This window comes from Globicephala melas, chromosome 12, assembly GCF_963455315.2.
Source record: "Globicephala melas chromosome 12, mGloMel1.2, whole genome shotgun sequence".
In the NCBI taxonomy this organism is placed as follows: Eukaryota; Metazoa; Chordata; class Mammalia; order Artiodactyla; family Delphinidae; genus Globicephala; species Globicephala melas.
In genome coordinates this window covers 7,875,777-7,896,060 of record NC_083325.1, presented here as the reverse complement: position 1 = coordinate 7,896,060, position 20,284 = coordinate 7,875,777, and the positions used below count along the sequence as shown (strand labels likewise).

The window sequence follows — 20,284 nt, the reverse complement described above, 5'->3', positions numbered from 1 at the left end:
AACTCTACCCGCAGTTTTCTATATTATTGATACTTCTTTCCATCCTTTGAAATTGGATAAGCCTCAGAGTAATGAGAGAGGGATGGATATTTTTTCTTTCAATTTTCCCCTTAGGCTTTTTATGCCATTTGAAGAAGGTAATAAATGTGGACTGGTGATTAGTGGTTGCTTCAGAGTGCCTGGATTCTGAAATTTACAGTGATTATGAGATGTACCTGAGGCCTAGGCTAGCTTCTGGTACTTGCTTGAGTTTTATATTCTTGTAAAAACAACTTTATTTTAAGATTATTTCGATAATTTTTCCATGTGTACTTAACGAAGTACATGACTTTGAGGAGTTTCAATTAATAAAAAAAATAAAGTATAACTCTGTTAATATTTCTAACAATGGAAATTTTTTAGCCAACAGAAAATAATGAAGATGAATTCACCTCAAAACAAGATAAAAAAAAGAAAGGACAGAAAGGCAAAAAACAAAGTTTTGAAGATAATGATAGTGAAGAATTGGAAGATAAAGATTCAAAATCAAAAAAGACTGCAAAACCCAAAATGGAAATGTACTCTGGGAGTGATGATGATGATGATTTTAGTAAACTCTCCAAAAAAGCTAAAGGGAAAGCTCAAAAATCGAATAAGAAGCAGGATGGGTCAGAAGAGGATGAGGATAACAGTAAAAGAATTAAAGATTGTATGAGAGTACATTCTTCTGGTGAAAGTGGTGATGAATCAGATGAAGTTTTGCAGTCCAGGAAAGGACAGAAAAAGAATCAGAAAAATAAGCCAGGTCCTAATGTAGAGAGTGGGAATGAAGATGACGACTCCTCCTTCAAAATTAAGACAATGGCTCAAAAGAAGGCAGAAAAGAAAGAGCGTGAGAGAAAAAAGCGGGATGAAGAAAAGGCAAAACTGCGGAAGCTGAAAGAAAAAGAAGAGCTAGAATCTGGTAAAAAGGATCAGAGTAAACCAAAAGAATCTCAAAGGAAATCTGAAGAGGAAGCTGTAAAATCCAAAGTGACTCTTGATTCTGGAGCACCTCCTGCCTCTGAAGAGAAAGGAGAGGCTCCCACAGCTGCAGAAGGTTGGTAATAATATCGAGGAAAGGGCAAAAGGCTTGGATTCATAATCAGCCTAAGTTTTGATTATTATGCCCCAAAGTCATTTTGTTGTTTGTCCTTGCTTATAAAGGTACTAAATTGTAAGAAACTTAAAATTAGGTCTAAGTACTCCTTTAATTGATTTTCACTGTTAAACATTTATGTATGTAGTATAAAATATCTTTCAAATGATTTGTGCACACACTAGGATTTTTACGGAATTTCACCGTGGAAAACAGTTTTTTGCTGCTCATGAAGGCTGGAAGTTGCCTAATGAAAAATTTACTCTTCCTTTTGATGCCTCAGTGTGAGATAATATCTGAATTCTTTCCTGTTTTTAAAAACCTAATTTGGTCTATGAAATGGAAAAGTAACATGCCGAAATTAGTTAACATCTTTTAAGCAATACTGAGGCACTTTTTTGTACCAGAACCAATTAGCAAAAAGAAGCTTTCTAGTTAAATTTCCCCCTTACTCAGAATGGAAACAAAGATCAAATGACTTATATAATTTTTCTTTAGACTAGAAAACTTTTAATGGGAAAATTGACATAGCTTTTTAACCACTCAAATTTTTACTGTCTGGACATGTTTGAGGAGAACCATCAAGAAAGTAGCTTCATAATCTTTAATTCTTTAGCATAATGCTATAGAGTTCTTGGAATATATTTATATTTTTGTATTTTATTCTTCTAATGTCTGTCCCCTTAAGGTAGGCATCATTCTTATCATCCCCATCTTACAGAAGCAAAACGAGCTACAGAATTTATGAATTCAGACACCATGGATTTAGAAGATACGTTAGGTACTGTATATCTTCTCCCTGATGACAGGATCCTCACATCTTCTTGAATCCCTCAGGACAACTCAGAGTAGCACCAGCATTGTAGGCTTCTAAGGAGGCCAGCTGGGTTGTTTGGAGCTCTTCCGATTACTCAAGTGCTCAGGGGGCCTAGATATCCAAAGCCCTTAGCCTGCTGCTGGCATCAGCCCTGGCCCATTATGGTTCCTGCACTCTGGGGTTTGCTTACCATTGCCGTAGGAAACAACTTTTAAAAATATTCTTTGCCTCTCTTCTTTTTTGGTAGATGACAATGAAGGAGACAAAAAGAAAAAAGATAAGAAGAAAAAGAAAGGAGAAAAGGAAGAAAAAGAAAAAGAGAAGAAAAAAGGACCTAGCAAAGCCACAGTTAAGGCTATGCAGGAAGCTCTGGCTAAGCTTAAAGAAGAAGAGGAAAGACAGAAGAGAGAAGAGGAAGAACGGATAAAACGCCTTGAAGAATTGGAAGCCAAGCGTAAAGAAGAGGTATGTCATTGTGAAGCTGCTGACTTTGACTTGGTGTTTTACTTAAATCCGCTTCTCGTAAAATATCTCTAGCTTTCTAATTCTAAAAATTTCTTAGTTGTATGGTATTTCAGTTACATTATTGTTCAGATATAAATAATAAGATGAAGGGGTAGAGAAAATCCTACCTTATTTCCTCAGGTACAGACAGGAGTTGCTTGTGCATCATTGCCAACACATAGTCGACTCTCATGTGATACTAATTAATACTCATTATGTACAACATTTAAAGTACTTTCATTTGGAAGCTCCTAACATAATACTTTGCATGTATCTCAAGAGCTTTGTTAGAAATTTGGGTTGTTTATGTTTAAATTTTGTAATTCATTAAGCTAATAAAATTTTTGTCTGATGCATATTCTTTTATAGGAAAGATTGGAACAAGAAAAAAGAGAAAGGAAAAAGCAAAAAGAAAAGGAAAGAAAAGAACGCTTGAAAAAAGAAGGGAAACTTTTAACTAAATCCCAGAGAGAAGCCAGAGCCAGAGCCGAAGCTACCCTTAAACTTCTACAAGCTCAGGGTAGGTGGTGTTCTTAATTAACTGAATGCTCTAGAAACTTCTCTCATGCAGTTATATCTCTATAATGGTCAAAAGGAGAATTGAATCAGAAGGAGAATTCTATGAAAATGCTGTGAAAAAGTCCAATAATAATATAAGGAATAGGTGAGATAATTTCATTATTTAGGGAGATGACATCTATACTGTGGTAAAAATTTGTGTGTAAATGATAGTATGTCTGTAAATGAAAATACAAAATAGTAAAATGAGTCCCCGTGTAGACATCACTCAGTTTCAACAGTTATCACCATTTACCATTCTTGTTTTGTCCCCCCTCCACCCACTTTTTTCCCCTGGAGTATTTGAAAGTGAATTCCAGATGCCATTATGGGTTTACTCACATTTTACTTTAGTGGGTATACCTAACAGATAAGGACATTTTACTTTTTAATATAAGTGTAGTATGTATTATTATATTAAACAAAGTTCCTTGATATCTTGATGTTGTCCATGTCTAGTTTTTTCCACTTATCTCCAAAATGTCTTTTATAATTGATTTGTTCAAATCAGGATCCAGATTAAATTCATGTGTTGTATTTGGTTGATAATGTCTGTCTCTCATTGATACCAGTACCACCCCTATTTTTGGCATGGATTTATTTGTTGAAGATACTGGATGTTTTCCTAGAATTTCTCCTATCCTGGATTTGTCTATTTGCATTCTCCTGGTGTTGGCTAACTTATTTCTCTATACCTTGTAATTTTTTAGATCTAGCAGTTTGGCTACTTCTTAATGGTGCTTTACCACCTAAAGTGCCTCATGTGAGGAGGCACGTGATCTGCTTGCCTTCTGGTGATGTCAAGATTGATCAGTGAGTTTAGCTATTGGCAGCCTTGTCCATTAGAAAAGTTCTTCATTGACTTTTCATCTAATAATTTTAATTCCAATTGGTGATCATTGCCTATATCCAGTACTTTGTTAGGAATTAAAGAATTGTGATAGTCTGTCATTCTTTCTGCATTTATTAGCTAGAATCTTTCTTTCTCTAAAGAAAAGCTTTCCCTGAAATACAGTTCATGCAGGAAAACCAGGGTATATGCTTAATTCTTTCCCTTTCTTTACTAATTTGTAAAATAATAAGTTGATGTCCCCTTAACCTCCAAAGGTGACCAGTGGAGGTTTAGTATTAAATTTAGAATTTAATTTTGCTTTGGATGTATATCATTTTATCTTAATGGAGTTTTATATAATTGATATGTTTTCATCTCCTAAAGTCATTTATGGTTTTGTTTTGTTTTGGTTTGGTTTTTTTTGCGGTACACGGGCCTCTCACTGCCGCGGTCTCTCCCGCCGCAGAGCACAGGCTCCGGACGCGCAGGCCCAGTGGCCATGGCTCACGGGCCCAGCCGCTCCGCGGCACGCGGGATCCTCCCAGACCGGGGCATGAACCCACGTACCCTGCATCAGCAGGCGGACTCCCAACCACTGCGCCACCAGGGAAGCCCCATTTATGTTTTTGATACTCAAATTATACCATCTTTGGCTAGCAGGAAGTCATTCAGGTTGGTCCCTGTGACTTTTTCACTTGACTACTGTATTCTTGGACCTCTTCCTTGCTTTCTAACACCACGAGATATCCCAGGCTCATCTTGCACATTTTCTCCTCTAGACCTTGAAATCAACTGTTTACCCAGGGAACCTTGGTTCCTTTTAGTTTAGAGACCATAATCTGAGCATTTAATCATTTATGTTTTTGACAGGTAAGATGATTTAAAATAGTGTCTTTGCTCCTTTGAGAAGAATATTTTGGGACCTCTCAATGTCCTGTCCTTACGTTCCACAGATTTTTATATTATGGTAATTTTGGTGCTTATGCTATAATTAAAGTAAGAGCTACCATGTATTATGTATTTAGTATATACCTGATGTTACCTTTGACATTATTTCCTCATAAATATCTTCATTCCCATCATATAGATGAAAAAATGGAGACTCAGAAAACTTTAACAGCTTGTCCAAGGACCTAGAACTGAGATTTAATTGATCTGTGTGACCAGCTCTTTGTTATGCATTATATGGTCAGCTGGGAGCAGTAAATGTAGAGAAACACAGTACTTAGATTTCAGAAAGTCTTATTCTCAGTTGGGGATATAGCTTTTTAAAAAACAAAAGTAAAGAACAAATTCGAGTACAACTAGCACCCAAATATCAGATTTGACTTGTGGCTATCTGACAGGCTAGAAGCACTCATGGAGAAATTGGGATAGGACCACGTAGGGAGTAATTTGCCAATCTCAGAAATGCTGTTTTATGGAGTAGCTTGACTTGTATTTACAAGTTTAGATGAAAATTATTTAAAATTGTGAACTTGGCATCAATCTTTAGGACAGGCTTCGAAGAGATGGTCTCTCAGGTAGCATCTCTGGCCCTAGTCTCTCTTCTTATTCTTCATAGTGTTGCTCAGTTTTTGCCCTCTTATGGGTTCCCTATTGTCTGTTAATAAAAGTGTCCAAACTGCTTAACCTGACATTAACGGCCCTCCACAAGTGCATTCATTGAAAAGATACTACATGCTACGTCTCACCATATCTTTAAAAGCTGCCTTGTTAGGTAAATATTATTTACCACATTCATTACCTAGAATAATATAAAACTTATTAATTGAGCTCAAAATGTGTTCTTAGTGTATCTGCAGATATTTTCGAATAATTACGCTGAATTGTGTAGCAGGTTACCTTTTTAGTCTGTTCCATAGCCTTTAGCCTGTAACTACTAAGCATATAGCAAGTACACATTCCCCTAAAAGACACAAACAACCAACATGCAAAGAAATACATAACCTGGGTAGTCCTATACCTGTTTAAAAAATATACTCCTATATCTACTTACATTTTATCTAAGTTAAAAAAAAATTTCCAACAAAGAAAACTCCAGGCCTCTATGATTTCACTTGGGAATTCTAACAAATATTTAGGGAAGAAATATTGCTAGTTATGAACATTATCTTCCAGAACTACCCAACTCATTTTATGAGGACAGCATGCCCTTATATCATAGTGAGACAAAGACATTACGAGAAAGGAAAACTGCAGACCAATATCCCTCATGAACAAAGATGCAGAATTTTTCCACAAAATATTAGCAGTTTGATTCCAGCAGTACAGTTGACCCTTGTACAATCTAGGGGTTAGGGGCAACTCTCCATGCAGGCACAAACCTGTGTATAATTTTCTAGTCGGCTCTCTGTATCCACGGTTCCACGTCCACATATTGAACCAGCAGTGGATCTTCTAGTACTATAATATAATACATATTTAGTGAAAAAAACCTGAGTATAAATATCTGAGTAGTTCAGACCTGTTATTCAAGGGTAACTATATAAGTATGTACGTTTATGTGCATATATTTATATTTAGGGTTAATCTGTCATGACCAAGTGGGTTTTATCCTGGGAATGCAGGGTTGGTTCAGTATTTAAAAATAAATAAATAGTTCACCATATTAATAGACTAAAGAAGAAAATCTACATGATCATCTCAATAGATGGAGAAGAATCATTTGACAAAATTCACCATTCACGTATAATAAAAATTCACAAACTGAGAATAGAAGGGAACTTCCTTCCCTGATATAAGACATTTACAAAAAACATACAACAATTTTCAGTTACTGGTGAATGACTGAATACTAATAAACGCTAATATTGTGATTTAGGCAAGGATATCCACTCTCATCACAATCATTGCACATTGCACTGGAATGTCCTAACTCAGGCAATTAGGCAGAAAGAGAAATAAAGGCATGCAGACTGGAAGGAAGAAGTAAACCTGTCTATTCACAGATGACAGTTGTCTACCTAGAAAATCCCATGGAATCTACCCCCCACAAAATCCTACAGCTAATAAGTGAGGTTAACAAGATTATAGATAAGACCAGTATGCAAATATCAACTGTATTTCTATATGCTTGCAATTAACAGTAAAAATTAAAAATGGTACCATTTACAGTACCCCCCCCATAAAAGTAATTGAAACACTTAGTATTTGTGGAATCTATATGCTGAAAACTATAAAACACTGACGAAAATAATCGAAGACCTGTGTAAATGGAGAGATGTTGCATTCATGGATTGGAAGATTTGATGTTGTTAAGATATCAGTTCTCCTAAACTGATTTGTAGATTCAGTGCAATCTCAATCAAAATTGCAGCAGAATATTTTGTGGATATCTATAAGCTATTTCTAAAATGTGTATGAAAAGATAAAGGAGTTAGAACGGCCAAAGTATTTTTGAAAAAGAACAAACCTTGGAGGACTCACTATCTGATTTCAAGACTAACTGTAAAAACAGTAATCAGTACAGTGTGATACTGGCAAAAGGATAGACAAATAGATCAATAGAACAGATAGAGTCTACGTATGGTCAGGGTTTTTTTTTTCTGTCATAGGAAAAGACAATTCAGTAGATAAAATATGATGTTTGCAACAAGTGATAGTGGAACAGTTAGACATTGTGTAAAAAAAAAAACACCTCAAAACAAAAAAACTTAGTCCTAAATCTCAATCGTTATATAAAATTTAACTCAAAATGGATTGTAGATCTACATATAAAATATACAACTTAAAAACTTTTAGGGCTTCCCTGGTGGCGCAGTGGTTGAGAGTCCGCCTGCCGATGCAGGGGACACGGGTTCGTGCCCCGGTCCGGGAAGATCCCACGTGCCACGGAGCAGCTGGGCCCGTGAGCCATGGCTGCTGAGCCTGCGCATCCGGAGCCTGTGCTCCGCAACAGGAGAGGCCACAACAGTGAGAGGCCCGCGTACCACAAAAAAAAAAAAAAGTTTTAGAGGAAAACATAGGGGAAAATCTTTGTGAGTTTGTGTTAGGCAGGGAGTGCTTAGTTACAACTTCAAAAGCATAATCCATAAAAGGAAAAAATTATAAAATTGAAGTCCAGTTAAAAACTTTTGCTGTGCAAAAGACACCATTGAGAGAATTCAAAGAAAATACCTGAAAGTCATACGTGATAACTGTGTGTGTGTGTGCATAAAAATATATATAAAGATAACTCGAAACTCAACAATGAGAAAAACAATCCTATTTAAAAATGGGCAAAAGTTTGAAGAGACACTTCACCAAGAAACTGTTCAGTATAAGCACATGGAAAGGCTGCTCGACATCATTAGGAAATTCAAGTTAAGACCACTGTGAGACATCACTACACATTTATTAGAATATGTAAATTTAAAAGAACCCAACATCTGTCTTTACCAAATGCTGGTAAGAGCAGCTGGAACTCTCATATATTACTGGTGGGAATGCAGAATTGTAAAGCCACTTGAGAAAACAGTTGGCAGTTTCTTACAAATTTAAATACAGTTGACCCTTGAACAACACAGGTTTGAACTGTGTGGGTTTACTTAATAGGTGGATTTTTTTCCAATAATACTACAGTAACTACACAGTTTGTGATTGGTTGAATCTGAGGATGCGGAACCATGAATATGGAGGAAACATGGATACGGAGGGCTGACTATAAGGTATATGCAGATTTTCAGCTGCGCGGAGAGTTGGCAGCCCTGACGCCCATGTTGTTCAAGAGTCAACTGTACATATTTATCTTAATGTCCCATCATTCCCACTCCACAGTATTTACCCCAGAGAAATGTTCACAGAAAAATCTGCATGCAAATGTTCCTAACAGCTTTATTCATAATTGTCAAAAACTAGAACTCAAATGTCCTTCAGCTGTCTGTCGAATAAGGGAACTGTGGTACATCCATACAATGGAATGCTGTTCGGCAATAAAAAGAAATGAAGTACTGGTACATATAGTAACGAGGATGACTCAAATCCATTATGATGATAGCCAGACTGTAAAGTGTCATTTCTGTGACTTTCTGGAAACAGCACATGTTTTGGGTTGGAGAACAGATCAGTAGCTGCCAGGGGCATAAGGATGTGAATAGGGTTTAACTTCCCAGAGCAGCACAGGGTGATGGAACTGTTCTGCATCTTCATTATGATGGTGGTTGCATAACTACATGCATTTGTCAAAAGTCATAGAACTGGACACCAAAAAAATGGAATTTAAACGTATATAAATTTTAAAATACCTTACATTACAAAAGAGGGTTTTCCATGAATGTTCCTTTATATTTTAGGGTATGCATCTCTGAGGTGAATAAAATGTTATCTTCTTAAGTAGTATTTCTTAGGTGACAAGCAAGTAGTATAAACCCTGAAATTTTCCATTTTTATCCCTCAGGTGTTGAAGTGCCATCAAAAGACTCTTTGCCAAAGAAAAGGCCAATTTATGAAGATAAAAAGAAGAAAAAAACACCACAGCAGCTGGAAAATAAAGGTTTGCATACAAAATAGCCTGTGATTTAGAAACAGTTTTGTTTGCCTTTTCGTAAGCACACATTGATAAGTCCAGTGGTTATTGGAGGTGTGTATATTAAAGAAATAGTCTCCCGATGATGAAAGCTGTATGAACATTCCTGGGGATAGAGACCAGTCTTGCTCTCTCCATTGCCATGGTTCCTAAGTCCTCATATGGATCCTGATTTTATTAATAAATGGTTTTTCAGAAAGTCATTTGTAAGATAGTTGCCTAGGCTTTAGAATACATTTTTTCTCAGAAGTCTTAAAAAGAAATCAGCAAATCAGAATTGCATACTGAAACTTACTTCCTGTACCTTGTTTTTTGTTATTATCATTCTCAACGTATTCAAATGACAGGTTAATGGAAAAGTACTTTTGTTTGAAGAATGTGGATCCTATGCTATGAATAACTGTTCTTAACTCTGAAAAGCACAACTATCATTCTTATGTTTTCTGTTCCCTTCTCAACCTTCTGTAATTTTACATTCTATTCTTGAGCAGAAAGAAAAACTAGTTTCCTCTTTAAAAAACCAACAACGCATAGCTGATATTTAAATGTTTTCTAAACTTGCTAAAGAATTTAGGTTGTACTACTGGTTTTTATTCAGTACTTAATAGAGTATCCTAACAGAAATTATGCACTGAAAAGTATTGTTAACTTGGTTTCTGTTCCTTTTTTCAGTATGTGAACCAATGGAATTAAGTGCTGCTGTAGAAGTTGTGGAGCAAGGAGTACCTGAAAAAGAAGAGACACCACCTCCTGTTGAACCAGGTCAGTAGTGTTGACTAATTAATTCCTGTTAAATATCACTGATGTGTCATAAGTTGTCTTGGTTATCGTTAGTTTGGGGAAACCAAATGTCTGGCAGGATGGCCTTCTTCATAGTTCTTTCTTTTCTCTAAATCATTTCATTTCCACTGTAAAAAGTGTAGAGGTGAGACTTGAATCACTTTTGTTCTTTACAATAGTGTTGGTAAAATGTTTTTTAGAGAGGATAGAGAGAGGTATTTGGATTTTTTCTGATGTTTTTATTTATGGGTCAGAATTCTTAAGCGGTACCAAGAAGAACTAAAGTTCTTTATTTAATCCTTCAGAAGCAAATTGGAAGCATTTTTAATTAGAACTTTTATTAAGAGTCATAAAAATTGGCATTTTAAAATCTTTATAGAGGTCAGCTTCTGTTTACTAAATTAGTAAGAGGATTCAACTTACTCATTTTGTGTGTGTGTTTTGAGATTGGAGAAAAATCTCTGGATTTTTTTTTTTCTTTAAGATAAACATTGTTCTAATTCATGAGATAGCTGTTGCTAGGAGAGCCAGAGGCCGGCTAAATGTATGTTTTGTAAAATCAGGAGAATCTCCAGTGTTTAAAGACAGGAATGGGAGCAGCTTTAGAGAATGTTAAGACTGACCCACACTGGTGAAAGGTATTACTGATCCTATTTTTCTTCCCCTCCTATTCTCAATATAAAAAGGATCATTTTCCTGGGCACACCTCAGCTTAACAGGATGAGATTAGAGAAATTCACATTGATAGACTTAACAGCAGTTCCCTATTTTAGGTGATATTTGTAGCACTAGAAAGAATTGCTAATTTAGGAGGAGTTAGGGGTATGTGTTTCTGACTCATTTCCTCCTCAAGAAGGCGTGTCCAAACTTGTTGACAAATAGTAATTATGACAGGGAAACAAATACTACAGTGTCCCAATCTCATCTTCCTTTCATTTGAGAATAATTTTGCTTGATTAGATTTCAGTAAAAAGAATCATTTTTGTTAATGAGAGTTTAAAGTCTATAAATTCAAAATTATACCTTTCTGGCTATTTTTTGGGTTGTAAGCACAACGTACTGTTCTTATTTTCAACTGGAATAGAAGTGTAGATTTGTACCTCCAACTATGTAATTTAAGTTGTATTTATATGTATTTGTAGAGGTTAAAGCAAAATAAACAGTACATTCTTCTGTATAAAGTATAGGTTGAAGATCAAAAAGAAGATACATGTGAAATTTCTTTTATCCTCAAGAACCGAATGCCATCATTTACCCTTTTCAAGATCTAAAGGAACATTTCAATGAGTTGCTAATATTTTAATTACCTCAAATGTGAAATCTGCTTTAAGTTTAATATAGTGTATTCAAAACACGAGGAAATTGTGAAGCATTTAGTAATAGTAGAGGATTTAACATGGTAGGTATATTGAAAACTAGTTCCAAAGGTAATGAAATTGTGTACATACTTTTTGCATAACTAAAACATTTATTTCTTTATGTCAGGATAGTTTTCTACGTAATTTTTTTTTTCTAAAAGCAATCTTATCTGTCTAGATATATTCTGTGTCTTTAATGAAAATTTTATTTACAGAAGAGGAAGAAGAAACTGAGGATGCTGGATTGGATGATTGGGAAGCTATGGCTAGTGATGAGGAGAGAGAAACAGGTGAGTAGCTCGTAAGCACTCATTGATAAGTCCAGTGGTTATTGGAGGTGTGTATATTAAAGAAATAGTCTCCCGATGATGAAAGCTGTATGAACATTCCTGGGGATAGAGACCAGTCTTGCTCTCTCCATTGCCATGGTTCCTAAGTCCTCATATGGATCCTGATTTTATTAATAAATGGTTTTTCAGAAAGTCATTTGTAAGATAGTTGCCTAGGCTTTAGAATACATTTTTTCTCAGAGTGATAATGTTACAAATGGGGATAAGTTATTAAAGCTAGCCTACCAAAAAAACCTCTTGAACTTAAAATATAATACAAAGATAATACAAACGAATTGTTTAGTTCCTAATCACTATGAATAAAAAGTGTTTTTGTCATTTCTTCCTGTCTTTTTTAGGGTTTAATTTGCTGGCTTTTTGCTAACTTTTTGAAATGAATATTTGGCTCTGTTTTTTCAGTCGTTTTTTAAAACTACAGATTTTTCTTTAAGCCTGGCTTTAGCCAAATTCTGTAAGGTCTGATACGTTGATATATTAAATTTTCTATTTTGATATATTAACTTTTACCTGTGATTTGTTTAGAAGTATATATATATATATATATATATATATATATATATTTTTTTTTTTTTTTTTGCTGTACGCGGGCCTCTCACTGTTGTGGCCTCTCGCGTTGCGGAGCACAGGCTCCGGACGCACAGGCTCAGCGGCCATGGCTCATGGGCCTAGCCGCTCCGTGGCATGTGGGATCTTCCCGGACCGGGGCACGAACCCGTGTCCCCTGCATCGGCAGGCGGACTCTCAACCACTGTGCCACCAGGGAAGCCCAGAAGTATATTTCTTAATTTATGAAAATGAGGACTTTACGTATCTTTGTTACTTCATTGTGATCAGAAAAATACATGGTTCTGTCCTTTGAAATACGTCGACTTAACCAACCATTTGTTGGGCTGTAAATTATTATGAATGTTTCATATGTGATTGGAAAGAGTTTATATTCTGCATTAGTTGGGTGACTTGTTACCTATATTTAGTTAAGTTTGCTGATCATTTTCACCTCTTATGTTCTGTTCTGAGTTTTTTTTCTGGTGTGCTTTTTCTCTCTCACTGAGAGTTGTGTGTTCAAATCTCCCATCGTGCTTGTAGATTGTCTGTTTCTCCATGAGTTATATTAATTTTTGCTTTATATATTTTGGTGCTATATTATTAGATGAATGTAATCTTATATCTTTCTGATGAAATAACTGTTTTATCGTTTTATTTCTAGTGATGTCTTTTGCCTTAAAGTCTACCTTATCTGATATTAATAGCTATGCCAGCTTTAATTTACATGATCTTCTTCTGTCTTTATTACACTTTCTATATCCTTAAACAGCATATAGTTGAGGTTTTAAATCCAGTTTGTCAATTTTTATATTTTACCTAGAGTACTTAGCCCATTACATCTAACATTTGATAGAGTTAATAAAGTATATTGATTATATATTTATCATCTTATTAAGTTCTTCTTAAGTTCTTCTTGTTCTGTTTCTTTTTCTCTCCTTTCTAACCATCTTTTGGATTATTTGAATTTTTTCTTCTTTCATGAGCTTGGAAGTTTTGTACTTTTCTGCTTACTTTTAGTGGTTACTCTAGAGAGTTTTCACGTGGATCTTTTTTTTTTCCCCTTTCTCTCCATCCTCTCACCCAGTATTCCTCCTCCCAGTCCTTATCTCCTCCTCTCACATCAGCCCCACTAGAAGATGAGGACTTGATTTCTCTGTTCCCTGCAATGCTTGTGGCAGTGCTTTGCACATTAGACACCTCAAACAAGGATCTGTGCAAGAATAAATGGATAGGTGGGCAACTGCTCTGTGTAATCCCCCTCCCCCCCCCCCCCCCGCGCTTCCTGATAGATGCCTTTTAAATCCTCACAAAAGCTGAGAGGGGCTGAGGGGGTTAGGAAAGTTGTGAGAGGGCGGGCAGCTGTCCTTAAGTGGTGCAGCTGCATCTGGAGCCGTCTGGGCCTGATTCCAAAGCCTGCCTCATCCCCTCTCCCTCTACGGATTCCATAACAAGATGGCTCCTGCCCTCAAATCTGATGAGAGACAGAAACTAATGCAGAAATTTAAAAACTCTGCCTGGCAAATAACAGGCGCCAATAAACACGTTTCGTTGTTGAAGGAGCGAAGCCCTAACAGTGGTGTGCAGACATTTCTGTGGGGCCCAAAGGAGACACCTAAGTGTGTTGGATGAGGGGTGAGGAAGGGGCTGTAAAAGACTTCTAGAGGGGCACACTTGAGGGGGACCTTGAAAGGTAGGTCCTTGCCAGGGGTGCGGGAACAGCACGGAGGGATGAAAAGAAAGCAATCTGAGAAAATGGAAGACCTTTAAAAGCCACGATAGGGAATACCCTTAGTGTTAAACCTCCCCCAAGCACCCCCATGGCTCCAGCCCGAGATCAGCAGACAGTGCTGGGGCCTGACAGGCTACAGAGCTGGCAGCAGGTTGGGGGACTACGCCGCACAAAGGCTGCACCCTGCCTTCCCCCGCTCTGCCCAACCCGGACCAGTGCTCCTTGGCCCTCCGACTGGGCCTAACATGGATCTTTGAACTATCACTGTCTACTATTATCTTCTTTCCAGGCAATGTAATGACCAAAGAATACATAAACAACATTTAACCAATTCTCAATTTATATACCATTGTTCTCATTAATTTTAATTCTCTGTTTTAAACCCCATAATAGCTTTTTTTAAAAAGCAGTCAGTATATATTTAAGTTTACCCACATTCTTAGGTTTTGTTGTGCTTCATTTTTTTCCTGCACCTCTGACCTTTATTTGGGATCATTTCTTCCAGCCTGAAGAATACCTTTTAGAATTTCCTTCAGTATGCATCTGTTACTGAGACATTCCATTTTTGCTTTTCTGAAAATATCTTTATCTCATCTTCATTCTTGAAGGTGACAAACTGAATGAGGAATTCTTAGTCGTAATTTTATTAATACTTTGAAGATATTAGTCCCTTGTCTTGGCTTTTATTGTTTCTGTTTAAAAGTCAGGTTACCAGCCTAAATTTTTCATGTGTCTTTCGTTTTCATCAGTTTTATTATGATGTGGCTAGGTTTGTTTTGTTTTTATTTATTCTGCCTATATGTTTTTATTAGTTTTGCAGTGTTATGAGCCACTGTTTCTTCTCAGGGTTATTAGTTAAGCCTATGATAGACCTTCTTACTCCATCACTGTATCTTTTCCTCTTTTCTGTATTTTTTACCTATTGAGTCTCCGTGGTTCATTGTAGATTGTTTCTTCTGATCTGTGTTCTGGTTCATTAATTTTCTCCTCAATTGTTTGCAACTGTAGAAATAATTTGATGTCAAGATTGGTGTTTTCTTCCCCCAGAGAGAATTTATATGTACATCTACCAGGAGTCTGAGTGAACTAGCAATATAGAGTCATCTTATTCCACATGTGGAATTTAGAGGATCTGGAGGTGATATGCCAATAATGGGGAGGCCCTGTTTACTTCTCGTTTATCCTTACTGCTACAGTACAGTTTTTCAGGATTTCACCCCACAATAAGGGTATTACCCAGTGTCCATCTCCCTCGCCCCATGGAAATCCTTGGTAGGCCTGAACTCCCAATGCCTGGACCCCTAAGCTTTGAGGGGCCACTAAGAGCTGCATAGCTTTTCAGCTGCCTCTTCCAGGATCCGCAAATGACCCCAGGGGGAACAAAGTACTAGGCATCGTGTCCACCTCCCTGGGTTTCTGTCCTCTCTTGTATCCTAGCTTAGTAATGTTTTTCTTGTTTATTAGCTGAAGTATGGTAATGCATTAAGTTTTTACTGTTAAGTGGCAGTCTTCATTGTAGCAATGTAGACAAACACTTTGCATTTATGATGTATGAAAACATTAATTTGGAATTAATGCTGTATTAAAATGTTACTCCCTGGGCTTCCCTGGTGGCGCAGTGGTTGAGAGTCCGCCTGCCGATGCAGGGGACACGGGTTCGTGCCCCGGTCCAGGAAGATTCCACGTGCCACGGAGTGGCTGGGCCTGTGAGCCATGGCCGCTGAGCCTGCGCGTCTGGAGCCTGTGCTTCACAATGGGAGCGGCCACAGCAGTGAGAGGCCAGCATACCCCCCCACAAAAAAAAAAAAATTTTACTCCCTTATTTAGTACATGTTCAGTATTATTTTCCCTTTAAGGTCTCTATCTTGATAGAAATCTCATTGTTAACTTTCATTTATTTCAAAATCTCTTTTCCTGAAAGTAGGAAACACGGTGCATATAGAAGTAAAAGAAAACCCTGAAGAGGAAGAGGAGGAAGAGGAGGAGGAGGAGGATGACGAAGAGAGTGAAGAAGAAGAGGAAGAAGAAGGAGACAGTGAAGGCAGTGAAGGCGATGAAGAAGATGAAAAGGTGTCAGATGAGAAGGATGTGGGGAAAACATTAGTTAAAAAGCCAAGTAAAGAAGTGAGCTCGGAATCTGAGTATGACTCTGATGATGATCGAACTAAAGAAGAACGGGCTTACGACAAAGCAAAACGGAGGATTGAGGTATTTATTTTTCCTCTTCTCTTTCCTCCTTTCCTCCCCACTCCTCTGTGAACATTAGAACTATACAACTAAAGGCTTTTATTGAGGAACACTTTTAAAAATACAGTCTCGGAGTGGTATCTTTGTCCGGTTTTTGTGGAGACATAATAGGTCTTTAACAGTGGTCTAACCCAAGGACCTCACTCTTACCTAAGACAGAATGGTGACTGCTTCATCATTTTTTTCTTTTTTCCTCCAAATTTTAATGTGCTCTTTGACAATTTATCGGTATACAGAGGTATTCTGAGCTTATGCCCTCTAGTTGAGTTTTTGCCTTACGTATTTAGGTTAGTCATTCTGAGGCATCTGATCCCTTTAGTTGTTTAAATCTGGTGGGTTAATGAGGCTTCTATCAATATTTAGTCAAGTTCACATACCTAGCCGGCTTACTGTTTGGCCTACTTAATGAGGTAGACTTCTACTACTACTTCTACTAGGCTTCAAGAGAAAGTTTCCTTTAGTTATGTCAGCTTAGCATAAATAATACACTAAAAACTACTTTAGTTTGCTTTGAGGATGCTAAACTATTTTAAAGCTAAAAACTGTTCTTAGCTTTCCTTTTCTTAATCTTTTCATATGTAATTCTAGTTTTTAATTTTTGTTTTAATACCTATATATCAGTATTTGCCTTTCCTTCTGTAAAGTCTAGATAGGAATAGATTTTCTGAATCTCTAAAGGACTAACAAAGTCTATTATTGTAAACTGGGGTTTCTCAACCCCAGCACCGTTGACATTTTTGGGCTGAATAATTCTCTGCTGCGGGGGACTGTCCTCTTCATTTTAGGATGTTGAGCAGTATCTCTGGTCTCCACCCACTAGATCCCCTCCCTTCTCCTGCACGTGTCTCTGCTTCTTCCCCACAGCACCTACTCAGGCCAACTCCCTTGTATACCTATGTGTAAGAGAGACAGTTTGTGTACTGTGTTTGATGATTTAAAAACAAACAGAATGGGTGTAATCAGAAAGTAAAAGTTCCCCCATTATCTCACTCCCCAGTGAGATAACAAGAACTACCCTTGTTAATGAATCTGTTTATCAGCCTCATGTTAAAAAAAATCCATTAATAATTAGATAATAAATTTTGTGGATGCATATTTTTTTCCACATAACAATATGCTATGGGCTTCTTTAGCTCAACAGTTTTTAAACAGCTTGGTCGAGATATGATTTACGTACCATAAAATTGACCCATTTTAAGTGTACAATTCAGTGACATTTTGTAAATTTACAGAGTTGTGCAACCATCACCACAACTCAACTTTAGAATATTTTCATCACCTCAGACACATTCCTTGTGCCAGTTTGCAGTCATTCCCCATTCCTAGCCCCATGCAACTACTAATCTGTTTTTCTGTCTCTAGAGAGCTGTCTTCTCTGGAAACTTCATTATAAATGCAATCCTATAATATGTAGTCTTTTGTGTCTGGCTTATTTCACTTAAGCCTATTCATCTGTGTTGTTGCTCTATTAGTACTTTGTTCCTTTTTACTGACAAATAGTGTTTTGTTGCACAAATATACCACATTTTATTACTGTCCATTCACCAGTTGAAGGATATTTGACTTTCCACTTTTTTGGCTATTATGAATAGTACTGTCATAAACATTCTCATATGAATCTTTGCATGGAAACATGTTTTTATTTCTTTTGCATATGTTCCTAGGAGTGAAATTGCTGAATCATATGGTAAATTTGTGTTTAACTTTTTCAGAAACTACTAAACTATTTTTCAGAGTGGCTCTGCAACTGAAAATTTTTATCAGTTGAGGGTTCTAGTTTCTCTACATCCTCACTAATACTTGTTACTGTCTGCTTTTCCATTATAACCGTTCTAAAGGATGTGAAGTAGTATATCTTATTGCAGTTTTTAATTTGCATTTCCATGATGTTGAGCATTTCTTTGTATGTTTATTGGCCATTCCTATAATCTTCATTGTTGAAACATCTATTCAAATTTTTGTCCATTTTTAAATTTTGGAATTTGTCTTTTTATTATTAAGTTGTAAGAGTTCCTTGCATTTTTTAAGTTTCTTTTGAAGTGCATAAATTTTTAATTTTGTTAACATCCAGTTTATTAAATTTTTCTTTTACTAGAGCATGCCTCTGGTGTTGTGTTGAAGAAATCTTTGCCTAACCCAAGATCATGAATATTTTGCCCTGTGTTTTCTTCTTAAAAATTTATACTTTTTGTTCTTTAACTCTATGTTAAGATAATTTTTTTGTATGGTGTGATGTAAGGGACTAACATCATTTTTTAATGAATTTAACCAGCATCATTTGTTTAAAAGACTACTCTTCCCCCATTGTGTTGCCTTGTCATTTTCGACAAATCAAGTGATCAGAAATGTGAGAGTTTATTTTTCGACTTTTGAGTTCTGTTTCATTCATTTGTATATCTGTTCTTACATCAGTACCATACTGTTTTTGATTACTATAGTTTTATGGTAAGTTTTGAAATTGGGAAATGTAAGTCTTCCAACATTATTCTTGCTTTTCCAGATAGTTTTGACTATCCTAGGTCACGTGCTTTTCCATACAGATTTTAGGGTCAGCAGTTTCTGCAAAAAGTCTACTCAGACTTTGATAGAGATTGCATTGGATCTGTAGATCAATTTTGTGGAGAATTACCATCTTATTAATATTAAATCTTCCAATCCATGGAAATAGGCTGTCTCTCCATTTATTTATATCTCTTAAAATTTCATCCAGCAGTGTTTTGTAGTTTTCAGAGTATAGGATTTATGATTCTTTTGTTAAATTTATTGCCAAGTATATTTATTGTTTTTGATGCTCTTGTGAATGGAGTCACTTCATTTAATCTTCCATTGTCAGTATAAAGGTGCAGTTGATTTTATAGATTGATTTTGTATCCTGCAACTATACTGAAATTTTTTTATTCCAGTAATTTTTCATGGATTGCTTAGGACTTTCTGTAATCAGTGTCATGTCATCTATCAAAGACAATTTAATTCTTCCTTTCCAAACTTACTGCTGCTTATTTCTCTCTTTTTGCCCTATTTCCCTGGCTAGACCAATACATTGTTGAATAGAAGTGGTAAGAACAGACATACTTGCCTTGTTCCCAGTATTTGGGGGGAAAATGTTCAGATTTTCACCATTAACTATGATATTAGCAGTGGGTTTTTCACAGATGTCCTTTGTCAGTTTGATGAAATTCCCTTTTTTTCCTAGTTTGTGGTGAGTTTCTATTGGTGAGTGGATGATAGATGCTTTTTGTATATTTATTGAGATAGGTTTTTCCCTTTTTGTATTGATATATGATGTATTATGTTAATTGGTATTCAACCAACCTTGCATTCCTGGAATAAATCCCACTTGATCATGGTATATAATCCTCTTTATATGGTACTGGATGTCGTTTGTAATATTTTGTTGAGGAATTTGTGATCTATACCTATGAGGATATGGATCAGTAACGTTCTTATCTTAAGATGTGTTTCTCTGGCTTTGATTTCAGATTAATATTAACCTTGTAGGATTAGTTGGGAAGTGTTCCATCCTTCTCTACTTTCTGCAAGAGTTTGTGAAGGATTATATTATTTCCTGTTTTGAATGTTTGTTGGGATTCATCAATAAAGCATTTTGGGGGGGAGGATTTTAAAATTACTAATTCAGTTTATTGTATTGTCATTTTCTTTTGCATCTTGAGTCATTATCAGTAATTTTTGAGTTTCTAATTATTGTTTTTCATCTAAGTTGTGAGCATAAAGTTGTTCATAGCATCCTTTTACAGTCCTTTAAGTTTCTGTAAGGTCAGTAGTGGTGTCTCCTCTTGATTCTAATTTTGGTGATCTTTGTCTCCTCTTTTTTTTTTTTTTATTGGTCTGTCTGGCTAAAGGTTTTCCATGTTTTTGAGCATCTCAAACCAACTTTTGGTTTCATTGATTTTTCTTTATTTTTGTTTGTTCTCTTTTTAGT

At 36.2% G+C, this 20,284-nt stretch overlaps 1 protein-coding gene across 7 annotated transcripts in view; it reads left to right on the top strand.

Moving 5' to 3' along the window:
• The window catches only part of EIF5B (eukaryotic translation initiation factor 5B), a 68,365-nt gene that overhangs the window by 23,110 nt on the left and 24,971 nt on the right, over positions 1–20,284 (top strand). For 6 of the 7 annotated variants that reach the window (XM_030838810.3, XM_030838815.3, XM_060309375.2 and 3 more), the window contains 7 exons: positions 403–1,078; positions 2,182–2,399; positions 2,808–2,958; positions 9,206–9,301; positions 10,007–10,096; positions 11,688–11,762; positions 16,019–16,305. In XM_030838810.3, coding sequence (XP_030694670.1) covers positions 403–1,078; positions 2,182–2,399; positions 2,808–2,958; positions 9,206–9,301; positions 10,007–10,096; positions 11,688–11,762; positions 16,019–16,305 — 1,593 coding nt within the window. The remainder of the gene's footprint in view (positions 1–402; positions 1,079–2,181; positions 2,400–2,807; positions 2,959–9,205; positions 9,302–10,006; positions 10,097–11,687; positions 11,763–16,018; positions 16,306–20,284) is intronic. The other variant, XM_060309374.2, reaches the window with a different exon arrangement.